Consider the following 22668-nt stretch of genomic DNA (forward strand, 5'->3'; position numbering starts at 1 on the left):
AACTAGAATGTCAGCTCTGTGAGAACAGGTCATATTTTTTTGTTTCATTCTGTGCTGTATTCCCAGTGCTGTCGATAGTTGGTCCTTGATTAATACTGGTTGACTCAATTAATGAATGCATTAAAGACATAGTCATCTTAGGAAAGCATCCTCTGGCTTCACTGAGGAGGTGAAGACTAGAGGTAAGAGGAGGAGGTGTGCAGTGAAGCAGTGATGCAGTGATGCAGTGACTCAGGAGGAAAGTGACAGGGTTGTGATCACAGAGCCCAGTTCAGACAGAGGAGCCATCCCTCCCCTGTTGCACCTCTCACTTGCTTGCCAGTAAACTTGGCTCCTCTGTCCTCTGATCACAGACAACCTGAGGGTTTCTGCCTCAGTCTCAGCCAGGAGCTTCCTCAGCTCATCTCTACTAGTCACTGGAGAGCTGAGCACTGAGCAATGAGACCCATTGCTCAGCAACCTTATTCAGGGACCTAGGAAACAAATCCAGGCCCCCCAGACTAGCATTGAAAGCCCTTTAATACACAAGTCCCACGTGCCCCCACACTAAAATTCCCCTGGGGACCTCACAGGTCAGCAGCAAGTGATTTGGCCTGGGAGGGGACTGGAGCCCAGAGCAGATGCCCCATCTAAGGTAGGCACCACTATCAGCTCCAGCAGAAAATAGCCATGGCCTTGGCTGGTCCTCCTGACTGTGGCTGCTGTCTCTCCTGTGGTTCATGCATCCCCCTTCTCCATCTGTCTTTCACTCCCACCTCTGGAACCTCCCACTTCCAAGAGCTTGCGTTCGACTGCTCCCCATGTGTGATGTCTCCCTTTCTGATGTCTTCCAGCTGTGCTTCTCTCTTCACTGCCCCTCCCCACCAGGCAGTTCTGCAAAGCTTTGGTGCTTGTACCCAGGGAATCTGGTGCTTCCTACTATACAAGCTGGCTTTCCTCATAGTCCTTCAGTAATACCTTCTGACTGCCCTGGCTGGGTGGCTAAATTGGTTAGAGTGAAGTCCTGTACACCAAAAGGCTGCATATTGACTCTGGGTCAGGGCAGGTACCTTGGGTGGGAGTTCTAGCCCTCAGGCACATATGGACCTGTGGGAGATGACTGATCGATGTTTCTTTGTCTCTCCAATCAATAAAGATATCCTCTGGTGAGGATTAATAACAACAATAATAGTAATATCACTACTACTACCACTACTACTACTAACACTCTCTGACTGTCAACTGTGCCACTGAGGTGCAATATCTGGAACTCTTTGAGTCTGCCTATGACTTTCTTCCAAGTGCGCCCTTCCCCCAATTTCTCCTTTGCTTATTCTTCCCTAGTCCAGCCACTATCGCTGACACTAGGGCACCTGCTTAGTGGTGTATTCTCACCCCCTGATGTCCCCATGGAAGGAGGCTCCTCTCCTGCTCCACCAAAATCCCCAGCACCTTAGGCTTGTTTTCAGTTCATCAGCTCCCCTATCTCTGCTTTCAGACCCAGGTCAACTCTCCAGGCCCATGACTCATTAAGGAAGCCACTTCCTCAATGTCCTCAACCCTCTGTATGTCAGTGCAAGTGTCTCTGAGTCCCCAGGGTTGTAATGGAGAAGGCTCGGGGAAACATGAGTGTTCTCTTCTGCACGGAGCTCCTTGGGCCCAGGAATGGAAGGGGAGAGAGGACCACCATGCATCCCAGCAGACAGATAGAAAGTGGACTCAGGAAAGGATTTGGTGGACGTGGGGTAATTCTTCTCACTTTCTTGTGCAGGAATCCAGGTGTATTAGTCTTAATAGGGTGGGTCTGGGATTCTCAGGTTCCAGAATGCAAGGACTCTACCCCTTCTAAACCTTTCCTGTGTTAACAAGAGACTCTCACAGTTGGACTGGCCCTTGGTAGACAGGAACTCTCATTTTGCTCCACCAGAAGCCCTCTCCTTCGCCTGCCACTAGCTTAGAGGAGCCAGGACACCTTGGACAGTGCTGGCTTCCAGGCCAGGGGCAGGAGGAAGATAAGCCAATCCAGGAACATTTTGTAGTGCCAGAAAGTAAAGAAGTGGTCAGAGTCTGCCACCACCACCACTGCTGCTGGCCAGCCTGCAGTCTTGGTGCAGATGGAGGCCCCTGCCAGGACAGCTGCACTGCCAAGCACACTCAGGCAGCACAATGGAAGTTCCTGACAAGTATATCCAGCCCTTGCCAAATATATCCCATTGTGCACACATCTAGTGTGAGACCCCTCCTGGGGCAGGTGTGCACCATGGCTGAGAAGCTTGGCTGTCACCACCACAGGGACACCTGGCAGGGGAAGAAGTGCTTGGAGAAGGATGGCCACCACTGCTGCCTGAAGTGCTCAGACAAATTCTGCTAGTGGCATGACACCTGCTACCACTGTGATAGGGGTCTGCACCCCTTGGCCAAAGAAACCTTTGTGTCCAAGGAAAACAACAGCCTGTGCAACAAGTGCACCATGCAAGGGGACTCCCTAAAGTCCAAGGGCTGCTTCAAGCCCATTGTAGCAGGAGATTAGAAGCAGGTCCATGGGGACTGTCGGGCACAAAGACTACTTCACCAGCAGCAGGTGCAAGCCAGTCGTCGGGACTGGAAACTTCTTCCCTAAAGGGAGGACTTCTACTGCATGACTTTTGCCATGAGGCCTAATTGGCCAAGCATTGCATGAAACTCAACAAGGCCATCACACCTGGAGGAATCACTTACCAGGGTAAACTCTGGCATGCTGAGTGCATTGTGTGTGTTAACTGCTCTGAGAAGTGGGCTGGGCAGCGTCTCACCACTGTGGAGGACCAGTATCACTGTGTGGATGGCTCCAAGGACTTTGTGGCCAAGAGGTGTGCCACATGCAAGAACCCATCACTGGGTTTGGTAAAGCCTCCAGTGTGGTGGCCCATGAAGGACAATCCTGGCACGACTACTGCTTCCACTGCAAAAGATTGAAAAAAGCCCCATGAATCTGGCCAAAGAGTACTTTGTTCTCCATGAGGAGCAAGTGTATTGCCCTGACTGTGCCAGAAACTGATAAAGTGACAGGAGCTCCTGTCCTGTAAAATGGAATTAAGTCCTGTTCTCTGTGTCATCACCCACTGCCCTGCACCATGCATAGGGAAAGAGCGCTTTTACCCCTTCAAAGTTGTTTCTTCTGTCTTTTCTCACATTTCACAGTATCACTCAAATAAGGAGATACATTGCTCATAGTAGAATTTAGCAAAACACATGCTGGCTGGTGTGGCTCAGTGGATTGAGTGCTGGCCTGTGAACCAAAAGTTTGCTGGTGTGATTCCCACTCAGGGCACATGCCTGGATTGCAGGCCAGGTCCCCAGTAGGGGGTGTGGGACAGTCGAATACACATTGATGTTTCTCTCCCTCTCTTTCTTATTTGCTTCACCTCTCTAAAAATAAGTAAATAAAATCTTTAAACTATAGAGTTTTGGAAAACGCACCTCTGCAGCAAAGTTAAGTTTTCAATGGCTGCAGTTAAAAATCTCACTCTTAGCTATATTGACTCTTCTGCATGTTATCATACAGCAGAAAATAACTAACCATTTGGATGCTTAGTGACATAAGAAAGAAGCCTAACAGATAAAGTTCCCACTGAGATGCCCTTTGTGACTCAGCTGAGACCCACTGTGTCATCAATCGACACACAAGAGTTGCAGCAGCTACTCCAACTGCGTTCTCCAACCTGTGGCTCATCCTGTGTTCTGTGAGCAGAAGAACTTACTGGAATGCATAGTTTAACTTCCCCTTCAAAACTTTTCTTCTGTTCCTTTGTGCTTTTGTTCAACTAATATGAATTTCTAGAGAATTAATATTTGAACTTAGCTGTGATTCCAAACTCACCTTTCACCTGTACTAATATTGGTGTTCCCAGTGTGCCATATGTTCTGAACGTTCCTACTTTCAAGCATGGAACATGCAGGTGATTTGGAAAGTGTAGCCAGATCTGGGAGAATGAGCCTGCTTCAGAGGAACATCATCACAGTGAATACTTCTGGAAGCTATCCAAACTAACCCAGATTTTGTTTTTGTCTTTTCAAATAATAACATTTTGTTTAGCCCTGGTAAGTGTGGCTCAGTGGATTGGATCGAATCTGTGAAATAAAAGGTCAGAGGTTCAATTCCCAGTCAGGGTACATGCCTGAGTTGTGGGCCAGGCCCCCAGTGGGGGCCATTTCAGAGGTAACCAATGAGTGTTTCTCTCTGATATCAATGTGTCTCTCCCACTCTTCTTCCCTCCCTTCCTGTCTCCCTAAAAATAAATGAATACAATCTAAAAGTTTAAAACAAACAGACAAAATAATAATAATATTCTGTCTTACAGTTTCTGGTAAAGATGAAGAAGTGGGTCAACATGGGTCTCCTCATCAGACAACCACAGCAAAAGTATACGGCCAAACCACAGAAGAACTCTCACTCACAACCATCAGAAATGTGAGCTGTATGGAAGTCTGACAACTAAGGAATTAAAGAAACAACATTCATACAGATGGGTAGGAAGGGTGGAGGGGCAGAGACAGCGAGATATAGAATGGGGCTGGTCCCAAACCCATATGAGGTGGATATGAATTGGGGTGACATCTCAGGAGTGAGGGATTCCAGCCCACACCAGACCCAGCCAGCCCAGGGTTCCAGTGCCAGGAAGCTAAGTCCCCATAACTTCTGGCTGTTAAAAAACCAGTGGGGGTTGGGTCAGTGGGGCTGTTCGGGCTTCTCCTCTTGGAGGGCCCCAGATGTGGACTTACTCAGACCCGCTCCCTTCAGGTTCCACCATGGGGCAGCACCTTGAAGGACACCAGTGATATATGGGGAGGAACTGAAGTGTCTGGCATCAGGACGAGAGATGCGAGACAGCTTGTTCCCAGACAGGACTGCAGATAGCATCATGCTCCTCTTCTGAGCCCTGCTCCACACAGAGCCACTGTGCAGGAGCACAGTATCTTAGACTGCATCACCTGGCTCACACAGTTACCCTGCCCTGACAACTATGCCCTGACATGTAAAATGTGTATCAATGAGCAAGAGTGTAGGCATGCATGTGGAAGCAAGTTGGCTGCCTGCCAGGACTCTGAAAAAAAATCTTTGGACAGAGCCCTTTACATTGTATAATAATATACAAGTTGTTATATCTTACTTTAGGAAGAGGTGCCTTTTAAGAACCTACCCAAAGTTGGGTAGGCTTAGGATAGATAACCCTCCCTGTGTGGATCGAAGTTCGAGTACTTGCTGAGCATTTATTGTGTTCTGTTGGATCTCAGATAGAGACTTTCTGAGTGTCAGCTGTATATCTCCATAATATGGGCATGAGCACATTTCCCGTTTCATAGGTTTGCAAGCATCAAGGGCAGCAAGTGTGTAATGATTTGAGCATAGAGCTGACACAGAATACATGTTAATGGATAATAGCCATTATTATTACCATTCATAGTACTGTGTAAAATTTTGCTTCCTTTCATCCCAGCTCTGAAGTCTCAATCTCTAGCAAGGGGAATGGACAGCTCATGTGTTCTTTTTCCCTCTACTATCCACCTTGCACTTTCTTTTCCTCCAGCCCCCTTCCTACCTGCCTCTAACTCTATTGTTAGCCCTGCCCCTAACTCTAAGCCCACCCAGGCCACACCCCTCTCCCTTTTGCTCTCCCACTAGCCCTGGGCTTTTGTGGGAGCAGTCACAGCTCTAGCTCAGCGGGGCAGGAAGCTCATGGTGTAAGTTGGTGGGATGGTGGCAAAGCCCACATGTTTGGGGGACACATCGATATCCTGGGGTGACTGCGGGAACTTGAAGTAGAAGTTCTGCATGATGGTTGTGAGGAAGAGAAAGAGCTCCATTCTAGCCAGGCCTTCTCCAAAACAGTACCGCTTTCCTGAAAAGACAGGTGAGAGGAGGTGAGGTCTACTGCTCTCCCAATTCCTGATGTATTCTCCTGAGGGGAGTGTTGGGACAGTCTGTCAAGGCCTGAGAGACCTTCAGAGAAGCCCCTAACATCCCTCAGCCTCAGATTCCCTTGTATGTGGGATGGGAGTGAGTCATATCAGGATGTAGCAATGGGAATTTACATGACCCTTCCTCTGAAACACACCAATATGGCCATTGTGCTGCCATCTCCTTGTTAGGACTCTGAAGAATTTCAGTGACCTTGGACAAGTCTCTGAGTCACTGTGGGCCTTGACTTTTCTCATCTCTGAAATGGGTACAATCATCCCTTTCTTTCTGCCTAGGCTTAGGTATTTGGTATTTATGAGGTTTGCAGTTGGTTGGCTGCAGGGTCGATCATAAGAGGGACTTCAGAGCTGGAGGAAGATACTAGGCTACACCTCAGAGAGGGGAACTGGGATGAAGGGGCCCCTGTTGGTGTGACTGGTGGCTTGGCATCACACAGTGGACTCTTACCAATGGAGAAGGGCACAAACGCATCATTCTTCTTAAACTGCCCCTTTTCATCTAGGAAGTGCTGGGGGTTGAAATCAAGAGGATTGGAGAAAAACTTGGGGTCCTTCAGCACAGAGCCCAGCATTGGAAACACGTCAGTGCCCTGGTGGGGAGGTGGAAGGGGGTTTGATAAGTGGGAGGGGGAATGTGTGTACCTAGAGTTCATGGAGTCAGTGGGGGTATTTGCGTACTGTATGTGAAGAGAAATGGGTGGCAGGGGAGTCATGTTCTTTCCTGAGGTAGGAGGTTTGGGGGACATGAATTTTAATTCCCTGTGACCAAAAGTTCAGGGAATCTGGGGTCTGTGTCTCCTGGAGTGGGAGGTTTGTTGGTTATGGGGTCATGTCACTCAACACAGGATATTTGGGGGCCATGAGAGTCATGTCACAGAGGCAGGCAGGCCTGGGAAGTGAGGTTAATGTTGCCTGAGAAACAAAATTTGGGGGACATGGAGTTCATATGTACCTAAGACCTAAGGCAACAGGTCTTAGGTAGACATGGGATTCAGTTGTCTAAGTGGGAAAGTTGAAGGGACACGTGATTGAGGAAGTCTGCAGTTGAGGGAGTCAGACAGGCACTAGAAAGCTTGTAAGGAGAGTGGGGTGTTGGGTCAGATGGATCAGGTTTGAGGTCCATGTAGACTGGGTAAGGGCAGCACCTTAGGGAGCAGGAAGTTTCGAAACTTGGTGTCCTTGATGACTCTACGGGGCAGGCCCATGGGGAGCATGTCTCCGAATCTTTGGATCTCGTGGAGTACTGCCTCTGTGTAGGGCATCTTGGCTCGGTCTTCGAACTTGGGCTGACGGTTCTTGCCAATCACCTGGTCAATCTCTTCATGGACCTTGGCTGGGGGATAGGGGAGAATATGTTTAGGTACCTAGGGGACTCTGGGCAGGGATGATAATCCAAATCTCTACAACTGCATACATGACATGTATGACTTTGTACATGACATAGAGAAAGCATTTAAACAGGTTGTCCTGAGACATTGTTGGCACTGGGTCCTGATAATGTAGTTGTGCCAGATTCATGGGGGAAGCTGCAAGGGAGGAGACTTGGGGATTGGTGGGGTCAGCACAGGAGCTATTTACTAATCAGTTCAGATTGTTTTAGCTGAATATCATGACCTAGTGTTTGTTTAGCAGGATGTGTTTGAGGGCCCAGAGCTTTGAAAGGTGAGGATGCACAGTGTGTTCAGAGAAATTTTCAGAGTCTGTGTCCTTAATTTCTCTGCCCCTTCCAGCCTTACCTGCCACATCTGGGTGCTTCATGAGCAAGAGGAAGCCATATCGCAGGGTTGTGCTGATCGTCTCGGTGCCCGCAAAAAAAAGGTTCAGTGTGGTCCGTACCAGGTTCTTCAAGTAGAACTCTGTGTTGGGGTTCTTCTGTTCCTGCAGGGAGGGGCAGCTTCAGGCCTAGCCCACTCCCCCTTGCTCTCAAATGTGGTAAGACTGGCCCCAGTTGTGCCAGGCCTTTTCCCAGGCTTCTGGTTCTGTCCCAAATGCTCTTCTCACACTCTACCCAGCTATGTGTCCTTTAATTACCAACTAGGTTGCCACTTTTTAATTGTAGAAATATTAGAAAGGGAGGGGTAGAGACAGACAGTGAATGAGAAAGAGAGGTAGACAGATTATGATAGATTGCCTCAGAGAGAGTTGAGATATTTTCTGAAACACAGACAGACTTTTCAGCAGCTGTACAGTATTCCTTCCCTGAAAACCTTGCAGCTTACTATGGAGAATCCACTCCCTGGTCCTTTCTTCTTGAACTTCAGACTCCATAAAGCCCCGTCTCCTTTCTTCACAGAAAGGAGACTGACATCCAGCTGGGAGTGGGGACCCTCAGGTGTCACATAGTAAAGCCAGGTCACCTGTCCACACAGGTTATCTGATACCAGGGAATGAAAGGTAAGAGCATGGTGGCCAAAAGCACTGGCCTTAGAGTCTGAGAGGCCAGGGTTTGAGCTAGGTTCCACTGCTTCCTCACTGTGTGACCTCAGGCATGGCACTTATACTCTTTGGGTCTCAGTTTCCTCATTCCCAAAATCAAGATCATAGTAGAGCCTCTACAAGAGCTGGTATGAGTGTTAAATAGGTGAAAAACATAAAGTTGTTAAAATAGTGCCTGTTGAATGACAGTGTTATACATGTGCTTGTGGTTATGATTTGCACACACAATTCCAGCCTATGGGTAAGGGCTCAGTAGAGAGAACAGTGATGGTGAATTGATTGGAGTTGTGAGGATTATTATGATGTAGTGGACAAAATAAATGGGCTTCTTTCCCTCCCAACCTCCTGTGTGACTTCTCTCTCACCACTGGCTGCTGACATGTACCTCCTGCATGCGAATGAGGAAGGAGTCAATAAAGTCCCGAGGGGAGTTGGGATCCAGCGTGCGTTGGTTCTGCTCCACCTTCTTGGCTATAAAGACTTCCAGCCCCTGAAGCTCCTTAAATGCCTGTTGCTGTGGCCCTGGCAGGTGTTTCATCACTGAGTGGAACATCTCATATAGCTGAGGGTGGGGCATGGAGAAAGGAAGAAAAGGACATGTGTTGATGGACATCACCAAATTGGAGTGGGACTTGCATCAGGGCAAGGGAGGCACTGGTTTAAAGGAGCCTGTCCTGATTTTTACACATTTAGATGGGCTGGATGGAGTAGATATCTAAGGTTTTGTGTGAGTTAAGTGTGAAGTCCCTTGTCCTAGAATTTAGGTAAATTGGGTTGGAGCTCAGAATTCCTCCCTTGCTTCCTTCCTTCTTTCCTTCTTCCCTTCCTTCCCCTTCTGTTTCTGTAGGGCAAGTATAGCTGAGCTACCCAGGTATTGGAAAGTGGGTTTGGGGCACCTCTTCTGGGTTCAGTTATGTGAGGGAGAAGACTGGTTCTGAGTGGAACCTGTCTAGAGGAGGATAGGATTTGGGGCACCTGAGCCTATGTGCAAAAGTAGTTGGTTGGTTGTGGTAGGGTCTATGTTGAGCCAGGGTGGGACCATTTACCAGCCCTGTAGATGTAGCTGTGAACTGGAAGCTTCCCAGCATCATGCGCAACAGTGACAGGAACTCTTTGTCCTCATAGTCAAAGCGGTCCCCAAACACAATGGAGCTGATGACATTGGAGACAGTTCTGCTCAGGAAGAAGGTGGGGTCTATGAGGGCACCTGGGAAGAGGTGTGGGGTCAGTAAGTGAAAAGAGATTTGGGAGAGTGAAAACTTGGTGACCTGGTACCACCAGTCTGTGAATTCCAGGAACACCTTCCTCCAACCCAGTTCCCTTCTCAGGTCATAAAGCGCCTGTCCAAGTAGGGTGTTTTCCTCCTCAGTACCCTGGCGTCTCCAGCTCACCACGTGTGGCCCGAAGGGCCTCAAGGAGGAAGCCTGCCTCCTCCTGGATTCGCTCTTCGATGCCCCGTTTGCCCACTCCGAAGTCCCGCAGCGTGGTGATGGAGAAGCGCCGGAGCTGCTTGGCGCGCTCCCCGTTGCTGAAAGCCACACCTGTGGAGGAGGGTAGGAGTGGGGAGTGGGTTTAAAGGGGGCGGGGCCTGAAAGTGGGGTCGGGAGAGAGAGAGAGAGACAATATGACACACAGAGAAACACAAAAGAGAGACCAAGTTGGAAGGAAATCACAAGGCAAAGTGAAACATGGGTGCCCAGAGAAGCAGTGAGATGCAGAGACACTCACATGAGGAGAGGAAGAGAGAGAGTGGAGGGAAGGAGGCAAAGTGAGATATCTGGAGATCTGGGAGGTGGAAGTAAAAATTCAGAAGGATTCTAAAGCTGGGGTGGAGAATGGTGAAAAATATATAGGGAGAAACAGAGAAGGTCTGGACACAAGAGAGTATAATGAAGAAACGGAGGTATGAGGAAGTTGAAAGAGAAATAGTGAGATTCTAGGACAGAGGAAAAAAGAGGCAGGGAGATAGAGAGAGGAACATGAAGAAGCACAAAAAATGAGAAGGAGAATAAGATAACAAGCAACGTGGAGATATGGGACCAGAGCTCCAAAGCCAAAATCCCAAGTGCTTTTAAGAGAAACAGAGAGAAGAGAATTGGGAGATGGGGTAGAGAGAAGCAGGGAGATGCAGACACACTAAGACAAGTTGGAGGGATCACAGGGATAAACAGGGAAGGAGACAGGGATGGAGAGGAAGGGATCTGACACAGCCCTGAGTGAGTGGGTCAGTTGGCAGAAGAATGCTGGGGAAACTGAAGCCATTAAGTCTGCTTAACCACATTCCCCCACATAAGATTCCCCTCACCATAGCCTTTGAGGATCCAGTCAAAGGTGGCTTGCTCGCCTCGCCCACTGAATTCCTCTGCCTGGTCCACCAGAGCCTCCTTCACAGCCTCCTGGCCCCAGAGCACCACGACTCGCCTCGGGCCCAGGTGGATTGTGAACACTGGACCATAGCGCTCCCTGATCTGAAGGAGAGGGGCGGTAGTGGTGAGTGTGTGCAGCCTCAAGTCTCAACAGGCTCTGTACACGGCCTTCACAGAATGGCATGCATTTTGCCCAGGTTCTGACAGTCAAGGACTGGACATCCCAAGATCTGGTCTTTCCTGGCTAGGACCCTGATGCTAACATTGAAAATGCCCTTTTCCTAAGAGTTTTCTAAGATTTCAGTCCACCCTTTCCAATCCCCTGCCACCAAGTCCCAGCCAGCCTGCAGAGGCCCCCAGCCCCACCCTACCACCCATCTCCCTGCCTCCTGACACCTTCTTGAGGGAGTTGTACATCTGTGCTGTGTTCAGCTGCAGGTAGTTCCCGATGAAAGGCAATGCGGGTGGGCCAGGAGGCAGCTTTCCCCAGCGCTTCCTTTGCTGCCAGACAGACATCAAGATCATTGTAGTGAGGCAGGCCAGCAAAGCCACCAGGAGCAGCCCTGAGGCCAGCATAGTGGCACTGAGAGTGATGGTGAGATGGTGATGGCTGGGATGGTTTGCCTTTATACCTCCTTGGACAGAAGGGTTGATGTTGGTTCTGATTATGTAACTGTGTCTTATTATGTTCCAACTACACTCCCCACTGTGCTCCCCAGCATAGCTTGGGATGCTGCCAATGTAAGAGGCTGGTTTTCCTTGGTGGATTAACAGGGAGTGGCCCAAGACTAAATTGCTGATTCTTTGTGAGGTGTTTGGCCAGGGCTATGGACTTGGAGGGATAGTAGAAATATTACAAACTGCAAGATTCTGGAGTTTTTGCATGTGTGAGCCCCTGAGCCTGTGATTTTGGGTCTCAGATTAAGAAGGAACCCTAAACTTGTGGGTTTTGTGGTCTGGAGAGAGAATAATCAAAGATTTAAGCGTATTGGAATGAGACAAAATGTGTGCTGTGGATTTGGGGGTGCTCCTCTGAGGGGTGATGTAGGTTTAAAACATGTGAGGATGAGAGACAAGAGAGAGAGACAGAAACAACCTCAGATACTGACATCTGCACTTCTGAGAGTGGGCTACTCAACAGGAGCTTAATACATGTATTTCTCTGCTGCTGCTGCTGCTGCTGCCCATGCCTCTGCTGCCGCAAATTTCTGATCCCCATGGTTATAAGGAAAAACATTCACTGCACTCCTTGGCACAGTTAGGTATTAATTCAAAGTGGTAGTTTCATTTTGAACATTCTGCCATAACATGGCATGGACAGCCAGTGAAGCAGCTAGGAGTAAGATATGGGTCCTGGTGAGATAGTCTGCTCCTAAGAGTAAAGACCTCAGCATGCTAAATGAAGTTGCTTGTCCTCCCCAACCCTTGGAGTTTCCTAAAGAAGGACCTTTCATGAGGGGCCACCCTATGGTCCATATATTATACAGCACAGGATCTTTCCTCCGAGTGCTCCACAGATGAGGGGGTCAAAGTCTGTTGGACACACAACTGATGGTCACAGGCTAGTCTTGCCCTGAGCCCAGTGTGAGTCACAGCTTCACTCTAGAAACACAAATAGGTCCAGGACAAGACAAATGGCCCAGGGTGACATTGAGGAGGCCCCAAACCCTATAGCCCTGTCCCTAAATGCTAATTAACTAGTAGAACTTTCAGCTCAGGCCAGCCAAATCTATAACAGAGGCTCGATAGGATCCAACAATGCAACACAAGGCAGCACAGCTCTGGTTAACATCGGACTTACCTGGTGGGGGATCCTGAGCCTGTATTCCATGTAGTTAGCAAGGTTTAGATTACCTGGGCAAGGATCAAAACTTCAGTTGATCCAGGCACCAGTCCGGCACCTAGAATACCAAATCCCAGCCTGGCAAGGATGAGAAAATGGGCAATTCCCTTCTCGGAACTTGCAACACCACATCAACCACGTGCAGTCCCTAGGACAGTCTGTAAAAGGGTCATGATAAAATCCAGCATGTGGTTTGTTTATTCACCTCTGGTTCACTAATCTGAGCAGCAGAGTCAAGGGATAGAAGTAGAGTGGGGAGCTGATGAGCCAAGAGAAAAGTTAGGCCAGAGAAATAGGGTATTTGAAACATGGTGACTCAGAAAAAGCTGGATAAGCAGATCCCTCTCCACAGCACCTTGAGTGGGGACTCCCACGTGTATTCATGCATGCCCATGGAGCAGTCGACATGCCACCAGTATCTATTGTAGATGTGATGGCTGAATGGGATCACCGGCCCATTCAGAAATAGGTATCAGGAGAATTTGGGGAAAGGATAAGCCAAAGAGAAGTAAAACAGGCAGATGCAAGCAACCACAGTCTCTGAGGTGTGACTGGAAGACAGAGGAAGGGAGTAAGCATGGACCAGAGAGGTCCTAAGCACAGTCAAATGGAGGAATATGGATACAGTCACTGGGGCTACAGTGGAGGGACACGTGAAGTGAGGTCAGCCAAAGGCCAATTCTGGAAGAGGGTGGAAATATTAGCAGAGCTCTCCCAGGGAGAACTGGGTAAGGAATACGCATGTTATGGGTTAAATTGTGTTCCCCAAGAGCTCAGCACAGGGAGCCCTAACCTCCAGTGCCTCACAATGTAGGCTTATTTGTTAGTAGGGTCATTACAGTTGCAATTAGTTAAGACAAGGTCATACAGGAGAAGGGCAGGTCCCTAACCCAATGTGTCTGATGTCCTTACAAAAAAGAGAAATTTGCAGAAGTCACACACATACATAGATAATGATATGTGAAGACGGAGGAAAAGATCAAGCTGATGTTTGTATACACCAGGATTGCCAGCAAACCACCAGAAGGTTGAACTGTGACCTGTAGCTGCCAGACCTGAGACAGCACATTTCTTTTGTTTGAGCCACTTAGCTGTACTTAGTTCCAGCAGCCCTAGCAAACTAGTACACCTAGCACGATGCCAGGGAGCAATAACTCAGTAGGAGGCCCCCAGACTTTCCTCCCTCATCGTCCCCCTGGGGCTGATGCAAAAAGGCCTGGGAGACACTGATGGTGGTGATGAAAGAGGATGAAGCACCTGGAACTGCTGTGTGTCTGACCGTTGTACTTGACTGCTAATTTAATTCCGTTTGATCAGAAGCATACTCTGCAGGATTTTAGTCCTAATTTATTGAGATTTGTTTTACAAACTAGTGTATGGTCTGTCTCGGTGAATAAACTTAAATGTTTTTTTATGTGATTATACTTTATGGTGTGTATGGTCTTCACTGATCTTTTGTCTAGTTGTTTGTCCAATACTAAAACATGGATGTTCACATCTCCAGCTATAATCATGGCATTGTCTCTTTCTCACTTCATTTCCATCCATTTTTTCTCATGTATTTTGAGGTGGCATTGTTAGGCACATACACACTTATGATTATTAAGTCTTCCTGATAACTTGCCCTGTTTACTGTTATAACATGTTCCTCTTTACTCTTGGCCATACTCTTTGTTTTTATTCTGTTGACATAGCCACTCCAGTTTTCTCGTGCTTACTATTTGTATGGTGTATAACTTTCCATCCACTCACTGTCAAGCCTCCTGAGTCTTCATATTTGGGGAGTCCCTTGTAGACAGCATACAGCAGGGACTGCTTCTTAATACTTTCTGGTCATCTTTGACTCTTTATTGTGAGCGTTTAGGCCATTAACATTTAATGCAATTATTGATTCATCTGTATGTAGAGTTCCTAATTAAATACTTGGTTCTGTTTGATCCTGTTATGAATTTCTCTTCTCCCTTACTTGCTTTCTTTCGGTGATTTAAAGTTTTATACACATAAAACTTAAATGCATAAAATGACATTTTAATTTATCAGCTGCATTTTAGCTATACACCTCTTTTCTTTGTTTTTTTGTTTTTGTTTTTGTTTTTTTTTTTTTTAGTGGTACTCTTGAGATTACAAAAACAGCTTTAACTTTTTCCAACTTACTTGGAGTTAATGTCACACTGGTTCTGGGTTCAGAGAGTATTTCTTTCAGTATGTTAAAGATGACTTCTCACTGTGCTGGCCTCTATATTTTCTAATGAGAAAGACAGACATTCAAATCATAATGAACTCTATCATTTTTAATTGATTAATTTATTTATTGATAGATAAACGGGAAGGGAGCAAGAAAGAGAGGGAGAGAAACATCAATGTATGAGAGATATATCAACTGGTTGCTTCTTGCATGCCTCTAGCCAAGACCTGGCCTGTAACCCAGATATGTGCCCTGACTGGGAATCGAACTGACAAACTTTTGTCAGGCTAGCACTCAGTCTACTGAGCCACACCAGCCAGGGCGCAAACTCTACCTTTAATATGTCATATTTCTCCTCTGGCTGCTTTCAGGATTTTTCTCTCTCTTTGGTTTTCTGAAGGTTGACTATAAGGTGCCACATGTGAGTTCTTTATCTTGTTTGGTGTGTGCTAAGCTTCTGCTATCCATAAATGTATGTCTTTCAAACAATTTGGGGAAAACTTAGGCTGTCATTTCTTCAAATAGTATCTCTCCTTTTTCTCTTTCCTCTCCCTCTGAGATTTCCATTACGTATGTTAGTATGCTTGATGGTGTTCTGCAGTTCTCTGAGGCTCTGTCCTCCTTTTTGAAAATATATTATTGACTTCTGGCCAAGATGGAGGCATTGGTGGACACACTGTACCTCCACGCACAACCAAGATTGGAACAATAAGTTTAGACACAGAATAACATCCAGAACTGACAGAAAATTTATCTAATTGGAAGTAGGACAATGAAGAACATGAAATAGACCCGTTCATCCAGACCCATAGGAGGGGTGGAGACGAGCAGCCAGATACGGGTTGAGGCGAGTAGAGCAGAGACAGTTGGGTGCATAAGGCCTCTGGGGGCATGTAAGGCATCTGGGGCATGCAAGATCGCAGCGGGTGGACCCTGAGTACGCAAGTGGCAGCTGGTAGACCCAGTGAGGCAGCGATTGTGAAGCAGAGCAGAGTGCATGACCCAGGTTCCCAGAGAAGGGACTGAGGTCCCACAGAGACTGGGGCTATCACCATTGTTCCCTCTTGACCCTGCCCCCACATACAATGTCACAATCTAGCGACTGGGGTACCCAGACTGGGTGAATACCTAAGGCTCCATCCCTCACTGTAACTGGAGTGACCAGACCAAAAGAGAGAGAGAGAGAGAGGACAGAGAGAGAGAGAGAGAGAGAGAGAGAGAGAGAGAGAGATGGCTCAAACAGAAGAACAAATCAAAGCCCCAGAACTCATTCTTTTAAGCAACCGAGAGATAGCCAACCTATCAGATGCACAGTTCAAAACACTGGTGGTCAGGATGCTCACAGAATTGGTTGATTTGGGTTGCAAATTACATGAACATATGCAGGCTACAATTAGAGAAATGAAGAAAAATGCACAGGAAACCAATAGTGATGGGAAGCAAACTGGGACTCAGAACAATAGAGTGGACCAGAAGGAAGAAAGAAACAACCAAGCAGGAAAGAATGGAGAAATAAGAATTCAAAAAAATGAGGAAAAGCTTAGGAACCTCCAGGACATCTTTAAATGTTCCAACATCCGAATTATAGGGGTAACAGAAGGAGAAGAGGAATAGTCAGAAATTGAAAACATATTTGAACAAATAGTAAAGGAGAACTTCCACAATCTGGCAAGGGAAATAGACCTCCAGGAAGTCCAGGAAGCTCAGAGAGTACCAAAGAAGTTGGACCCAAGGAGGAAGACACCAAGGCACATCATAATCACATTAGCCAAGGTAAACATGAAGGAGAGAATCCTAGAAGCAGCAAGAGATAATGGGACAGTAACCTACAAAAGAGTTCCCATCAGACTGTCAGCTGATTTCTCAAAAGAGACCTCACAGGCAAGAAGGGGCTGGAAAGCAGTATTCCAAGTTATGAAAGACAAGGACTTACATCCCAGATTGCTCTATCCAGCAAAGCTTTCATTTAGAATGGAAGGGCAGATAAAGTGCTTCTCAGATAAGGTCAAGTTAAAGGAGTTCATCATCACCAAGCCCTTATTTTATGAAGTGTTAAAGGGACTTATCTAAGAAAAGAGGATAAAGAAAAAACATGTATAGTAAAAGGACAGCAAACTCACAATTAACAACCACACCTAAAGCAAAAACAAAAGAAACTGAGCAAAGAAGTAGAATAGGAACAAAACCACAGAAAGGGAGATCACATGGAGGGTTAGCAACAGGGGAGTGGGAGGAGGAGAGAGGGGAAAAAGGTATACAAAATAATTAACATAGATGGTAGGTAGAAAATAGGGGGAGGGCAAGAATAGTATGAGAAATGTAGAAGCTAAAGAACTTATGACACATGGACATGAACTAAAGGGGGGAATGTGGGTGGGAGGGGGTGTACAGGGTGGAGGGGAGTGAAGGGGGGAAATGGGACAACTGTAATAGCATAATCAATAAAATATATTTAAAAAGATTGCTTAACACTTTGGCTTCCTGGTCAACAGAAGGAGTAACAGCTTAGGTTGGTGCTCCTTTAGAATACAGCTAGATTGCAAAAAGTGATCTAAGAATCAAGAGAGGAAGTAGGACTGTGCTCACAATCATCTTCAAGGTCAAATGATTTCTTCTGCTTCTGCTTGTCCCAAGAGGGTTTTAGGTTTAGAGAATGAAAATGATTATCAAATCCCTATTGTGTGCTGGGTACTGTGCTATCCACCTTACATCTGGGACCTAATTTACTAACTCTCTTAAGTATGTATTACACCCATTTTATAGCTAAGACACAAAGTTCATGAAATGTTAGGCAACGTTATTAACGTCATTGTTAGTAGTTATCAGTCTATATAAAATCAAATTTATGTGACTCCACATTTATTTTACTTTCTATGTAAAAATGCTTGTTTTACAATAGCCAAATGATGTTGTACTCATAGTAAATGATACAGTCTAACAGTATAAAAAATAAGAAAAAAGAAGAAACATTCACCCAGACTTCTAGAAGCGGTGGAGATGGGCAGCTGGGGTGGAGAGGACTCCCAGCAAGGTTGTGGGTATGTGAGGCAGCAGCTGGCAGGATAGGAGGTCCATCATTCATGTGTGGATTAGCTGGGAGGAACAACTGGGGAGTGAGATAAACCTCGCAACCCAGGGTTCCAGCTGGAAAAAGAAAGCTTCAAAACCTCTGGCTGTAAAAATATGTTGGGGTTGCAGTGGCGGCATAACCTGCAAGTCTCACAGGAGACTCTGTTGGAGGGGCCCATGGGGTCCTAGAACATACACCAGCCCACCAACCTGGGAATCAGCACCAGTGTAGCACATTCACTTGTGAAAAGCAAGGGAAGTAACTGAAAAGGGTGGTGAGTCAAGCAAGTGGTGTTGTTCCCTTTCTGACCCCTCCCTCACATACTGCACCTCAATGCAGTGATATGGGTTGCCCCACTCTGTTGCACACTTAAGGCTCTGCCCTTTACAATGTAACAGGTGCCCCAAGAAAAATAAATATGGCCCAAATGAAAGAACAGATCAAAACTCTAGAAATCAAGTAAGTGACAAGGAGATAGCCAGCCTATCAGTTGCACAATTCAAAACACTGGTAATAAGGACGCTCACAAAAATGATTGAGTATTGTGCCAAATTAAAGGAAGAAGTGAAGGCTATGCAAAGTGAAATAAAGAAAATTATACAGGGAACCAACAGTGAAGGGAAGGAAACCTGGACTCAAATCAATGATTTGGAACCTAAGGAAGAAATAAACAACTGGATAAACTTCAGCCAGAACAGAATGAAAAAGCAAGAATTCAAAATATTAAGGAGAGGCTTAGGGAACCTCTGGAACAACTTTAAACCTGCCAACATCCAAATCATAGGGGTGCCAGAAGAAGGAGAAGAGCAAGAAGTTGAAAACTTATTTGAAAAAATGATGAAAGAAAACTTCCCCAGTCTGGCAAAGGAGTCATTCAAGTCTAGGAAGCTCAGAGAGTCCCAACGAAGTTGGACCCAAAGAGGGCCCCACCAAGACATGTCATAATTAAAGTGCCAAAGATTAAAAATAAAGACAGAATCTTAAAAGCAGCAAGAGAAAAGGAGGCAGTGGCCTACAAAAGAGTTCCCATAAGACTGTCAGCTGATTTCTCGAAAGAAACCTTGCAGGCAAGAAGGGGCTGCATACAAATATTCAAAGTCATGAAAACAAGGATCTATATCCAAGATGACTCTATCCAGCAAAGCTATCATTTAGAATGGAAGGGCAGATAAAGTGCTTCCCAAATAAGAAAAGCTAAAGGAGGTTCATCATCACCAAGCCCTTATTATATGAAATGAAATAAGGGACTTATCTAAGAAAAAGAAGATCAAAACTGTGAACAATAAAGAAACAAGAAACTCACAACTATCAACAACTGAACCTACAAAAAAAAGCACAAAATAGACTAAGCAAACAACTAGAAGAGGAACAGAATCATAGAAATGGAGATCACATGGAAGGTTATCAGTGGGGAGAGGGAAGGAGGAGAATGAGGGAAAAGCTAGAAGGAATAAGAAGGATTATTGTTAGGTAGAAAATAGTCAGGGGGAGGTTAAGAATAGTATAGGAAATGGAGAAGCCAAAGAACTTAATATGTATGACCCATGCACATGAACTAAAGGGTGGGGGTAATGCTGGAGGGAATGGAGAAACTGGGCAGAGGGGACAGAGGGGAGAAAAATGGGACAAATATAATGGTATAATCGGTAAAACATAGAAAATAACTATTAAAGAAATGGTAACAATAAAGAAGAGAATAAAACATACGAACATAAAATGGCAAAAAATACATATCTATCAACGATTGACTCTAAAACACAAAATAAACAAACAAGCAAAAGAGAAAGAGAATGACAGATACAGAAAATGTTTTGATGATTGCCAGATGGGAGGGAGTTAGGGGGATGGACGAAAATACAAATGAGTAGTTACAAAATAGACATGGGAACATATAGTACAGCGTAGGGAATAGAGTAGCCAGAGAGCATATATGCATGACTCATGGATGTTGACAACAGTGTGGGGCTAGTCTGAGGGAGTGGAGGGGTGGCTGGGCAGAGGAGAACAAAGAGGAAAAATCGGAACAACTGAAAATAGCAGAAACAATAAAATATAATTAAAGAAAAATAAGGCAAAGAAGGCAAGATCTGAAATCAATAATGTAGTTGAGAGGCAGCAGAATTTGCCAAACAGAACAGTGTGATTTCCAGTGGACTGTGGGAAGCCTTTTGCTAGGCCTTGCCTCTGAAGGATATGAATGTCCTGCCACAGTGGAGTCACGTGTGAGAAAAGAAGTGGTGGTGATAAGGTGGCCTCCCGAAATGGCATGCCAGACTCTCCAGGGTGACAAGAAACAGCTAGCTGGACAACAGCAAACTCACAACTCAGTGTTTGCCATCTGAAGTTTGACAAACTAGTATCTGCTGTAAAACCACCTATGCAGTATGTGTGCAATAGTATTCCTGAGCAAAACATGGCTTCCATTTAAATCAGATGTTCTGCATTGTGCTTTATCGTATAGTGCTAACAATGAAACATTTGTATTATAGCCTCAACATTAGGGCTGACTTCTTATAAAGCTATGTTTGGAGTAAACTGGGAAACTGCAGTGTCCTTTTGTGGAAGGATTTAGAAATAGTAGAATGATTAAAGCTATTAACCTGATTTAACATCAATTTTTAGGTCATTTTCCCTGTAATTCTTCATTTGCTTATATAATAACTGTAGAAAACAATTTCAAGGAAGTTTCTTCTAAGAAAAAAATAATGTTTAAATTTTTAAAGATTTTATGTATTTATTTTTAGAGAGGGGGGAGGGGAGGAGAAAAAGAGGGGGAGAACCATCAATGTTCGAGAGACACATGGATCACTTGGTTGCCTCTCTTATGCCCCCAACTGAGGACCTGGCCCACAACCCAGGCATGTGCCCCTGACTGGGAATCGAACCAGAGGGCCTTTCGGCTTGCAGGCTGGCACTCAATCCACTGAGCCACACCAGCCAGGGGCAATATATTACATGTTCAAAGCTCTTTCTTTTCTTTATTTTTTATGTCTGTAGTTGTAACAATATATCTTCTTGTACAGAAGCCTCTAATTTTTAATTATTTATCCTGGCAGGCTGAGCAGAAATGATTTTTTGAAGGGTACATATAGTTGGGGGTCACTGATTCATTTTTATTAACTTTAAGTGAACCTCCTTCTAGTTCCTAAAAGTCCTAATTATTATTTTGGCTTTTTCTTCACAAAGAGGTAAAAAAATCACCGTACCATACTTAGTAATATAATATGAATTGCTGTCTGAAGAACAGTGACTTTCTATGTGGTTATGAAATTGAAGCTTCAAGAGAACTGTGTCCTAGAGGTAAGCACTAAAACCTTCATATTTTTGGTAGCATTATGTTGGCTGAACACTAGGCTGTTTGATTTGATTCTCAGGGCTGACATCACGCTGCCTCTGAGGCTCCTTTGCACACAGAGCTTTCTGTGTTGTTTGTTTTGTCTAATAGAGTTCTAGGTTGGAATGGGAAAAAACATCAGAAGAACACGTGTTGGACTCAGCAGATTGGAAAGGCTTTGCAGATATTCAGACTCTCCTCCTTTTGATAGCAAGATGCCACAGTAAATTTTGTGTATTGTACAAATCAAGCATTTGATACTTTCAAGACTGGCTACCATCTGTGTGTTTCATTATCGCAAGACTCCTTAAAATTGAATGTGAAATTGATCTTCATGTTCTTTATTCTCAGAGTGCCTCAGATACAATGCTAAATAGGAAAAAAATAACAAAAAAGCCTTGTCCGGTGGCTCAGTTGGTTGGAGCATCGCCATTGTATAGCGAAGGTTGAGGGTTTGATTCCTGGTCAGGGCACATACCTAGGTTGCGGGTTCAGTCCCTGGGTCAGGGCGAATACGGGAGGGAACTGACCGATATTTCTCTGTCACATCAATGTTGATTCAGTCTCTCTGTCTTTCTCTTCCTCTCTCTTTCTCTTTCTCCCTCCCTTCTCCCTCCCTCTCATCCTCTTCCTCTAAAATCAATAAACATATCCTCAGGTGAGGATCTAAACAATGGAAATAACAAAGAAGACAACAACAAACACCGAAATGCTTAGAAATTTAAAAACATACTGCTGTATAATGGATGGATCAAGTAAAAATCATACTGGAAATTAAAAATATTTACTTGAGAGACTTTGGGCCGAGATGGAGGTGTAGGTAGATAAGCTTTGCCTCCTTGCACAAGCCAAAGAAGGACAACACAATCCCCCAAATAAAAAATAACCAGAACTGCTAGAAAATCTAACTGTATGGAAGTCCGACAACTAAGGAGTGAAAGAAGAAACATTCATTTTACTGGCAGGAGGGGCAGGGTCGGGTAGCTGGGGCATAGAGGATACACCCCAAGGTGGCTGCTCGAGGACCAGGCAGGTGAGGCAGCAGCTGGTGGACTGGGTGGTCCCACATTTGCATGCAGGATAAACCAGGAGGAACAACTAGGGGTGAGACAGGACTGCACAACCCAGGGTCCCAACACAGTGAAATATAGCCTCAAACCTCTTGGCTGCAAAAACCTGTGAAAATTGTGGGGCAGGAGGAACTCCTTGCCTCATAGGAGAGTTCCTTGCAGAGACTCACAGGGTCCTAGAACATACACAACCCATCCACCTGGGAATCAACACCAGACATGACCAATTTGCTTGAGGGTAGTGAGGGAAGTGACTGAAAGCCCAGAGTCCCCAGCTAGCAGCATTAATCCCTCTCAGAACCCTTCCCCACATACAGCACCACATACAGTGAACTGGGTGCCTGTCCTGGTGAATACCTAAGGCTCCACCCTTTACATCATAACAGGCATGCCCAGATAAAGAAGTATGGCCCATAAGAAAGAGCAG

General features: G+C 45.7%; 1 protein-coding gene and 1 pseudogene across 3 annotated transcripts in view; one reads left to right on the forward strand and one right to left on the reverse strand.

Annotated features, from left to right (window-relative positions):
* Positions 1-1417: 1417 nt before the first annotated feature.
* On the forward strand, positions 1418-3066 carry LOC114489775 (annotated as a pseudogene).
* A 2375-nt stretch (positions 3067-5441) lies between these two features.
* LOC114511650 (cytochrome P450 2A13) overlaps positions 5442-22668 on the reverse strand; it is a 31947-nt gene continuing 14720 nt past the window's right edge. The window contains exons 1-9 of one of the 3 annotated variants that reach the window (XM_028503647.2): positions 11136-11330; positions 10679-10841; positions 9765-9914; positions 9420-9580; positions 8759-8935; positions 7674-7815; positions 7083-7270; positions 6386-6527; positions 5442-5858 (exon numbers count right to left, since the gene is read on the reverse strand). In XM_028503647.2, coding sequence (XP_028359448.1) covers positions 5677-5858; positions 6386-6527; positions 7083-7270; positions 7674-7815; positions 8759-8935; positions 9420-9580; positions 9765-9914; positions 10679-10841; positions 11136-11315 — 1485 coding nt within the window. In that variant the 5' untranslated portion in view covers positions 11316-11330 and the 3' untranslated portion in view covers positions 5442-5676. Of the gene's footprint in view, positions 5859-6309; positions 6528-7082; positions 7271-7673; positions 7816-8758; positions 8936-9419; positions 9581-9764; positions 9915-10678; positions 10842-11135; positions 11331-22668 lie in introns of those variants that run through there. The other 2 variants (XM_036011953.1, XM_036011954.1) reach the window with 2 other exon arrangements.

The sequence above is a fragment of the Phyllostomus discolor genome, chromosome 12 (genome assembly GCF_004126475.2).
Source record: "Phyllostomus discolor isolate MPI-MPIP mPhyDis1 chromosome 12, mPhyDis1.pri.v3, whole genome shotgun sequence".
Lineage (NCBI taxonomy): Eukaryota > Metazoa > Chordata > Mammalia > Chiroptera > Phyllostomidae > Phyllostomus > Phyllostomus discolor.